This window comes from Anopheles bellator, chromosome 2, assembly GCF_943735745.2.
Source record: "Anopheles bellator chromosome 2, idAnoBellAS_SP24_06.2, whole genome shotgun sequence".
Classification (NCBI taxonomy): domain Eukaryota; kingdom Metazoa; phylum Arthropoda; class Insecta; order Diptera; family Culicidae; genus Anopheles; species Anopheles bellator.
In genome coordinates this window covers 81,064,400-81,073,796 of record NC_071286.1, presented here as the reverse complement: position 1 = coordinate 81,073,796, position 9,397 = coordinate 81,064,400, and the positions used below count along the sequence as shown (strand labels likewise).

Here is a 9,397-nt window from a genome sequence, read left to right as displayed (position 1 = left end):
CAGCGCATTGCAGCGCGCGATATTTTATTGCAATCGACACATTGGATGATCGCACAATCGATCGGTAAAGTTTTCGAAAGTGCTGCTTGCTTCGACAGTAATGGCCGGAATCGAATCCCAAGCGATCATGATTTGCAAATGTACAGGTAATGGGCCTCAAAAAAGTGACCAACCGTCGTGCAGCAAAGACTACTCAACAAAGTGAACAAGACAACTAGGTTAAGAATCGACAGAAAAGTAAGAATCTGCAACAAACATATCGAATCACTGCAAATGACTATGAAGAGACTGACCGTGAACCGCGAAAGGAGTGAAATTAAACTGAAATTAATGCAAATGCCACGGCGAACTTCGATAGCAATAGAACAACTGGGCGAGGAAGAGTTACTCCAGTGTGGCGATCGCCCGGGAAGAATCTCCTCCGTGGAATCCGGCCATCCGGCAATAAGGTGTTGGATTGGTTTTCTGAACGCCCGACGGGAATGTGGTGTGGTGGCGTCCGTATGGCGCTGATTGTTGTCGTGTGCGGTCAGTTTTGTTGGCCTTACCGAACGTCCGACCTCTACCCTGCCTACCTGTATGGGTAGTCCCTGCTCGGCTTCTTCACCACGCGACACTGAGCGCGCCAGGGGCACGATCGTTGGAGCTAATAATTCAATTAGACATAATTGTTGATCGACTCGATTGGCCACCACCCTGGCCGAGGTTGGCGCGCCGGCGCGAGTGGCAGTAGGTGACAGCGATTGATCGCGCGGCCGCTTGGACCCGCGGTAGCCCCGAGCGATCGAGAGATGCTGATGCATCTTGCGACGGTGGCCACACTTGGTTCAGTACCGTACCGAAGGTGTACCCGGTGTGATCGGTTGAGACGGCAGACGGTCGAGAATGATCCGTGGCGTCGGCATGCCGTTATCGGCACGTGCTCAGTGGTGTTTTGTAATCTGTTTGCTTGCCACTTGCTGCTACCACCTCCAACTGGCGGACGGTGGCAACTCCTCCACGGCCGTCAGTCGTCCAACGAAAGCCCCCAAACCAAGTTTACCCGACACGGAGGACGATCTGAACTGTACGGATGTCGACATACGGAACGATCTGCGACGGCTGTGGTTGATCGAAAACTGTACCGTCATCAATGGCTACTTCCATATGGTGCTGATCGAGAAGGTCCCCAGCACGGAGTTTGACAAATACGTGTTTAAAAATCTAAGGTAAGCCGCTGGGTTACACTGCACGAAACTGAGAGCTGCACGGAAACCAAGAAAGACACAAGAAACATGCTCCTCCCGGGTGTGGTGACCGGGCGACCGGAAGCTTTCTGTCGCGTAGAGACTACTTTATCAGGATTTCCACATAGTGTAAGTGTGCGGTTACGATGCGGTAGAGTATAGTAGTTCGTCATTTAGTGTTATTTGTCAAAGTTTCGGTGCACCCAGAACTCCCGGGCGGGCACACCTCAAGACACGAAAAAGACCTGTACATAGATTAGGAAAAGAGAGGGCATCAAAGAGCATCTAGAGCGCATATATATTCAACTCCCGAACGCTGCATAAGAGTTTGCTTCCTACAAGAGACGCGACTTGGATATACAAAATGTACTCTACTTATGTTACGCACGGTTTGTGTTTATCGATTTTAAGTAATAAATGTGATACATAGAAGTGACATGACTCCAAGACAATGAACCTACACCGTCGCTACAGAACTCACCGGTAGAGCCCGCAGCACTCTGGCCTCTGGCCACACACTCCCTGTCCGACCATTTACCAACAGTCCACCGGTGCAGCACTCTTGTGGGCTGTTTCGAACAGTTTCTTGCGTAACAATCTCGCGGTTTTTTGCTGTAAATATTTCAAATTGGTAATAGAAAATGAAAGCTAAATCTTTGATAACGACGTCCGTCACTGTGTTCCACTGCTCCGTGGCGTTAGTTGAGAAATTGAGTCCGGTCCGTGGTAAGTTTAGCCGTTTAGTGTGCGTCAGCAAATTGATCGTATAATAAACCCACCCTTGGTAGATCCTTCGTCGAACACTTTTGTACTCTTTACTCTTCCATCATGGCTGATGCCCAGGGAGGTCACGGGACACATGCTCTTCTTTCGCGTCATCAACCTCGTCTCGCTGCGCCAGATGTTCCCGAATCTGATGGTGATCCGTGGCCAGCAGCTACTAGGACCGTACGCCCTGGTGTTCTACTACATGACCAACATGGTCGAGGTACGGCGCGGCACCGCTTCCCTTTCGCGATCGTGTTCAACAACTCTGAACTCCCCTACAGATTGGTTTGAAAAGTTTGGTCGCCATCCAACGGGGTGCCGTCTTCTCGCTCCACTGCCCGATGCTGTGCCATTTGGATACGGTAACCTGGCCGCCTAAAACCCCCACGGCCAAGACTACAGGAACTTGGGTTGATCGTTTGTTTCGTTCAAGATCGATTGGTCCGAGATCGGTGGCCTGGCGAACGGGACGAAGATGGCCAACTCGTTCGAAACGCCGAAAACGGCGTGCAACAAGGCGGAGGTGTGCCGTGGCTGTCCGCGCCCCTTCTGCTGGGGAAGCGAAAGCTGCCAGCGGTTCTACGATGGTTACAATTTCAGCCGTACGTTTACCACCATTTTTGGGCGGTCTCCTTTTTGGTCGCAAATCTGAATAAGAGATATTGTTTGTTATTGGCACATGGATCGCGCAGGACAAATCAAATGCCATCCGGAGTGTCTGGGAGGGTGCACCGGAACCGCGGCCACCGATTGCCGTGTGTGTCGAGGATGGAAGGAGGACAACCGCTGTGTGCACGAGTGTTCCGCCGAACGGTAAGTGACCGCAGGAAGCGCGCCGTCCGCTGTCAGCTTCTGACGTTCTTTTTCACCCCGGAGCAGGTTCCGCTTTCGGCTGACGAATCGGTGCATTACGCACGCCAGCTGCCTCCAGCGCAATGGGTTTCTGCACGAGGACGAGTGTGTGCTCGAGTGTCCCGCCGGCTACAGTGAAACGAACGTGAACGAGGAGCTGGCCGATTTCAGCGTTCGCCGGTGCTACCAGTGTCAACCGAGCTGCCCGAAGGTGTGTGACGGAGCGGAGATCATGTACCTGTCGGACGCGGAGCGGCTGCGCGGCTGCACGATCATCAACGGCACGCTCCACATCCGCCTGAGCGAGGACCACCCGAACCTGATGCAGGAGCTGCAAATCGGACTGGGTGCGATCGAGGAGATCATGGGCATCCTGAAGGTGTTCCGGTCGAGTTACATCGCCTCGCTCGACTTTCTCACCAACCTGCAGATCATTCACGGGCTCTACACGACGGACAACTCGAACTTTTCGCTGATGGTGTACGAAAACAGCAACCTGCAGCGGCTGTGGAACGTGGACGAAAAGCGCACCCTGAAGATCGTGTCGCGCGGCATGTACTTCCGAAACAATCCGATGCTGTGCAACGGGCCGATCGCTGGGTTGCGCGCCGTCACCGAGTACGATCAAACGAACGATACGATCGACTGGGGCTCGAACGGGTACCTGCAGGCGTGTCTGGTGAAGCCCTTCATGGCCCGGGCCGCCGTCCTGTCCAGTCGCAATGTAACCATCTTCTGGTCCAAGTATCAGGCAGGCAGCCCGCAGCCACCGGTGGCCGCCCCTCATCAGCAGCACGCACTGCTCGGGTATCTGATATACTACATTCGCTCGAACGCCAACAAAACGTCGCCGTACGAGGGCCGTGGCGATGTTTGCTCCAAGTTTGGGTGGCGATCGCGCTACGTTGCGCTCGAGAATGCCACTCTGATCGGGGCGCACTACGCGTACAATCTGACCCGCCTTCGGCCGTTCACGCGCTACGCGTTCTACGTTCGGACGTACTTTAACGAGTCGATCAACAGTGCCACCGACGAGGTGGGCCTGTCGGATGTGCACGAGTTTACGACGAAGAAAGATCGCCCCACGTCACCGTTGCGGGTGCGCACGGTGCGCAAATCCGACAGTACGATCACCCTCGGCTGGCAGCTGTTGCCGTCGGAACGGGAGATGGTGACCACGTACCACGTGGACGTTTTCATACAGCCCGACGATCGGGCACGGCTCGATCAGCGAAACTACTGCACGCACCCACTGGAACCGGTTGCGGTCGAGCTGAGCGAGCCGGCGAGTGTGACGCTCTGTAGCAAGGAGTTTTGCTGCGAGCTGGAAGAGCTCGAAGAGGACGACGACGAGGGCGGTGAGGGCGAGGACGAGGAAGAAGAGGACGAGATAACGGATGAGGACGAGTTTTTCAACGAGAATCCTCAGGTGGACGAGAGTGGTCGTAATTGGGGCCGGCGTAAGAAACGATCGCTGCATCCGCAGGTGGCTGGAACGCACGGAACGTGGAAGACCACCAGGAACCGTAGGCACGGTGGGTTCGAGAAGATGATGCTTAACATTCAGCGCCGTGCTTCGAGGGCCCAGGGTCCAGTACCGCGAGCCCATCACCGAGCGGTTCGCAACGCCAAAGTGAACCCGGAAGAGGAGTTTGTCAATCGTATCTACAGCCAAAGTTTCACGGCCCCGAATAACGAGTTCATGGTGACCGGACTGCAACCGTTTCGGCACTACATTTTCCAGCTCTTCGCCTGCACCACCGAAAACGGGGCCACGCTGTGCAGTTCATACAGTTTGCACTCTGACCGGACGGCCGCCTCGCCACACTACGACCAGCTGGTGGTGAACATCCTGGCGGACGCTTCGGTTGCCCTCAATCAAAGCGATGTCGGCTCGTTCGTGATTCGGGGCCCAGAGATTGTGATGCACTTTGAGGAACCGATCGACTCGAACGGACTGACGGTGGCGTACTACGTGGAGATGAAATCGGTCAACGAGTCGCTTGGTGCCGGCCAGCATTGGGACTGCATCACGCGATTGGAGCACGAGCTCCGCCAGCACCGGTACGCGTTCAGAAACGTAACCCCGGGTGAGTATCTACTGCGGGCCCAAACGATGTCGCTGGCCGGTGCTGGACCACCGTCGGAGTGGATGTTTGCGCGCGTGTTAGCAGTAGAAGTTCCAGAACGCGACCGTGGCACCACCACTGGCCTAAGGGACGGGTTGATTGCGTTCGGTGTTCTGCTGGTGATCGGGATCGCTGCAGCCGGTGCGTTCTTCTGGTGGCAACGGAAACGGTCAAGGGGTGCGCAAGACGATAAAATTCCGCTCGCGGTGAACGACGGCAATCAGGTGAACCTGGACGATGGGTTCGTGAACTGTTCCTTGAAATAAAATCTCGGTCCAAGGCTTCTGGAAAGGGCTTTATTGCCGAATTGTTGTGATTCGAATGTATTTCTATTTGGTGAAAGGCCACTCACGAACTCAGGCGTGGTGTTGTTGCTTTTGTTACTTAAACTCAACAAGTGGCAAGCCGCACAATCATACGAACGAAAACGGGAGATTGTCGGGACTTGCTTAAAACTATCGCGGTGTTCGCAGTGCTTCACACGAACGTCTTCGGGGAGTTGGCCTCGATCCACGTGGCGTAGTGGGCCATCGAGGTGTAGACACTTGGCATGTTGAGCGCACCGCACGTTTCCGCTCCGAACGACATGATGCCGATCTGGGAGTAGCGCCCCTGGTCGCGTACGATGAGCGGAGCACCACCGAACCCGTGGCACGCATCGCGACCCTCGCCGCCGGCACACATCCACTCGCCGTCGATCGATTGCGGCGACTGGAGGGCACCGGTGGCGGCGTACGCTCGGACACACTTCTCCCACGATGTGAGCGGTACCTCGAGGCTCTGCAGTTCCGGTGACTTTGCTCCGCTGGTGGACAGCTTGCCCCAGCCGATGATCTGCACCCGGCGCCCAACGGTCAGGTCTTGTTTGCGTGCGTGCAGGCATATCGGTTGGGCGGCCACTGAGCGAGAAAAATGGTCAATTCGCTTCGAGTTTTCATTTGAAATTTTCACGGTCAGTCAGTGGAAGTGGGTGGACGGAGGGGAGGTTCGTTTGCATCCAAAGAATCCACTGTGCTAATGAGAACCACCGGTGACGCTCCGCGGGGTCAGGCGAACTTACCGGTGTAATTGATGGGTGAGCGCAGAATCAACAGCGCAATGTCGTGGTGGTATTGACCCTCGATGTAGTCCGGATGGACAATGATCTGGCTGACGGCGTGGTTGATCGCCACCGGCGCACAGAACCCGGTACTTCCGCAATCCGGATCGGTGCGTGTATCGTAGTCTCCGATTCGCACGGACGACCTGAGGTGTGAGAGACACCAAATGTTACTCCCTACTGATGCTGGAACCAACAATAAGTGGAACCGATCCGGTCCACGCAAGTTGCGTTTATTGTGGGGTATGTCAGATGGCTTCCGCTGCGGTTGAATAATCATGACGCAAAGCCATGTCGTTAGCGGTCGAGTTTTCATAACCTCCATTTAGTGTACGACAACACAAACTGAAGGCTATTGATAGTTATTCAGTGAAAAGTTTACTAAAATAGTAAAACTCGCTTTACACTTTCAACCAAGTTCCCTCCGAGTGTCATGAAAAATGTAGAAAGTAGTTTGAATAAAGAGAAGTCTAATAAAAATGTATTAACCCGAGACAATGCATTTCGCCGCTCATTAAGTAGTAGGCCCTGTACTCTAAAGCCAGAACCGTCATCTGCTTATTGTTCGAAGGTGACAAAAAGTGAGTCTGGTGAACGAGAAAAACATGGCCAAGAGTCACTACGACCAGGATGCAGCGCATTCAGTGGATTACAAAAGCGCGTTTGCAGATGCGGTGAAAGCTCTGTTTGTCGGAAAAACAGTACAAACATATGAAGCACATCAAAACACAAATCTGCATCGCAACACAATGCTCCACACATGTTACTGTCTCCGGTGCGAATAACCAGCACAAATTATGAAAAAACGGTAAAACACGACATTTATACCGCTCAGAGAGGGGCTGGGCGATTAGGTAACCGGCGCGGAAAACACCGGCCTCTCATCAGCCTGTCAACAGCGACATCTGCACGGACAGGCGCTTAGTTTCCAGCGCTTGCTGAGTGTGTGGTAATCGATTTAAGTCCGAACCGATCCGATATACTTACAACCGATGGCTGTCCGCTTTGGCCAGTGCACAGTGTGCAGAGGTGAGGACAATCTGCCGCGCAATGATGGACCCGGAGCAGGGAAAGATGAACGCTCCCGTTTTGGTGTCTGCGGTAGATGGACAACGGAAGATAGGGGAAAGTAATCGATTAATGGATGTGGTACTACACCCGTAACCACAATGGGCACCCGGCAGTTGTTGTTTTTTGTTTTGTCCCGTTCGTCTAGGTCAGGCTCAACGAAAGGGAAGGTCCACTCGCCTAATTATGGGTGGCATTGTTCGGCCACCATCAACGCATCTCGTTTCATGGTTGAAGATCACCTCATTAGCATAAAGTGTGGACCACTTCCAGAGCGTTGACGGAACCCTAGGCGGCCTTCGCTACCCTGCGCGCCAACCAACACCCTCCCGAGAACTTACTTTTGAACCCGATGCGTGCCACGAACGGGAACGCACCGAGCCCATTGTAGTAGTCGCCTTGGACGATGCTCTTGCCACAGCCGCCGGCGATCTGCGATTGGACGTCGTTGAACGGTGGGTTGGACACTCGCGGGCAGCAAACGTGCGGTTCGAACTCATTGACGCCGCACGACAACGAAAAGTCCCCGCGGTAACACTGGCGGGATACTTCCAGCAACAGCTCGGGACATTCGGCCAGCGGTACGCACTCGCTCAGCCCCGGACAGCTGACGCGATACATGGCTTTCGATTCCCGCGTTGTGGCCGCAGCATCGGCAGGAACCGACCGGGCCGCCACGGTGGCGCTTCCCGGGCTTTCACTTTCCACTATCGAATGTGCTGCGCCGGAAGAGGACCACGGAGGACCACGAAGGATGAAAAAATTTGAACAGCGATTAGACAACTCTTTAGCTAGTCGAAATTAAACGGAAATTCTGTATATAAAATTCAACGAAACTTGCAGAGAATCGGTGAAGCTACCGTCCCATTACCATCGGTGCACCACGTGAACAGTACGGAGAGCGCCATCGTGGCGCTAGCGGTTACTTTCCAGCGGAGGAACTTCATTACTGGCTGTTTGCGATAAGCACAATCACTATCGAAATTTCTACAACTTGCCCCACGCTCGTTCACGCTTTTCCGACTATTTTTTCTTGGTGTCAGTATTCGAAACCAACGGAAAAAACCGGAGCAGAGGCTCGGAATCTGCATACGTTCTGTCGCGAACCCAAATCCCAACTGACGCCGACCACCGCCCCGGGTTCATGCTATTCTGCGCACCCGTGAATCGGTCAATCAGCGAACCAGTCGCGAGGTAGCCACCCGTGTAGCAATAAGCGACATAACGACCCCCTCGCGTCGGACGAGGGTGGAGCTGGATGCGAATTTTCACTCTTATTTTCCGGCCCAACTGCCGGTCCGTTGCGGGGCGAGTACGTTGCCCGTTTTGTTGCCAATCCAACTTTTAGAGAGTGCTGGAATGAAAGGGGTAAACTTTCAACTTTGAATTGTGTGGTACCTTTGAGTACTATAGTGTAGTCTGATCTATAAAAAAAATAGAAATTATTGTGTTTCAAAATAAGAAAAAAATCAAAATTTGTCTGTCCATCGCGCGGGCTTGCGGTGCGGTGAATTTTCCGGATCAGCGCCAACCGCAAGATGATCCATATTGATCGAACCGTCGCAAGGTCACCATGCGCGGATTCTAATCGGACGGATGCGGACTATAAACGCGGAAAGTTGACCAGTTGGTGACACTTTTTGTTACGGTCCTGCACAACGCTTAGTGTGGGAGAATATAATTGTTTGCTGTGACGATGGTCACAGACGATAAACCGATCGACCGGTTGAGAATGAAATTATGCCCGGTTTGCGAAACAATTTTACGGCTCACAGAGTAGCAGCGTTTAAGGATTCGTTCGGTAGTGGCGTGATTGATGCTCGGGAAACCCAAAAACACAAGTAACACAAGAACAAATTAAAATTCAATCATACATAATTAACGAACCCGTGAAGAGTGCAAGAAAGTTGCCATATTCGAATTATTTGTGGACGTATTGGAAGGTGCACAATGGTGGATCTTATCGCGGGGAGAAAATCGTGTTGTCGCGCCGTTGACTCCAATTTTCCGTACCGCACGCCATCTAGCATCGCGTACGTGTAATGGCGCGCCAAATTTTGGTGCAGCCCTCACAATTTGCACTGCAAATCGTGGCAAACATCGACCAGAGCGGCCAGCGGAACTAGAAAAATGCTCCCGTCACTAATGATTTCATTATTTTTTACTCTCACTCGTTCGATTACGCAACCGGGCAAATTCTTTGAAAGCGTTTGTTTTCAAAGAATCTCTCAGCACTAGTCGTTAAAAAGTACATT

General features: G+C 53.1%; 2 protein-coding genes across 2 annotated transcripts; one reads left to right on the top strand and one right to left on the bottom strand.

Moving 5' to 3' along the window:
- Positions 1–14: 14 nt before the first annotated feature.
- Positions 15–5,241, top strand: LOC131208920 (insulin-like peptide receptor). Its single transcript, XM_058201861.1, has 6 exons — positions 15–1,208; positions 2,070–2,214; positions 2,276–2,356; positions 2,428–2,596; positions 2,687–2,807; positions 2,874–5,241. The coding sequence occupies exons 1-6, from the start codon at positions 886–888 to the stop codon at positions 5,239–5,241; spliced, it is 3,207 nt and encodes a 1,068-aa protein (XP_058057844.1). The 5' UTR covers positions 15–885.
- Positions 5,242–5,428: 187 nt separating this feature from the next.
- Positions 5,429–8,050, bottom strand: LOC131208169 (phenoloxidase-activating factor 1-like). Its single transcript, XM_058200818.1, has 5 exons — positions 8,014–8,050; positions 7,484–7,861; positions 7,062–7,170; positions 6,036–6,220; positions 5,429–5,874 (listed from the first exon to the last, which is right to left on the bottom strand). Exons 1-5 carry the CDS (start codon positions 8,048–8,050, stop codon positions 5,453–5,455), a joined length of 1,131 nt encoding a protein of 376 aa, XP_058056801.1. The 3' UTR covers positions 5,429–5,452.
- Positions 8,051–9,397: the final 1,347 nt, after the last annotated feature.

What these genes read in the sequence shown, in the direction of transcription:
- LOC131208920 (XM_058201861.1), top strand. Translation starts at nt 886, where the DNA reads ATGATCCGTGGCGTCGGCATGCCGTTATCGGCACGTGCTCAGTGGTGT. An exon ending in ACATGACCAACATGGTCGAG is followed by an intron (nt 2,215 to 2,275) that starts GTACGGCGCGGC and finishes ACTCCCCTACAG; the next exon opens with ATTGGTTTGAAAAGTTTGGT. An exon ending in CGATGGTTACAATTTCAGCC is followed by an intron (nt 2,597 to 2,686) that starts GTACGTTTACCA and finishes TGGATCGCGCAG; the next exon opens with GACAAATCAAATGCCATCCG.
- LOC131208169 (XM_058200818.1), bottom strand. Translation starts at nt 8,050, where the DNA reads ATGGCGCTCTCCGTACTGTTCACGTGGTGCACCGATG. An exon ending in AAAGCGGACAGCCATCGGTT is followed by an intron (nt 6,221 to 7,061) that starts GTAAGTATATCG and finishes CTCACACCTCAG; the next exon opens with GTCGTCCGTGCGAATCGGAG. An exon ending in CTCACCCATCAATTACACCG is followed by an intron (nt 5,875 to 6,035) that starts GTAAGTTCGCCT and finishes TTTCTCGCTCAG; the next exon opens with TGGCCGCCCAACCGATATGC.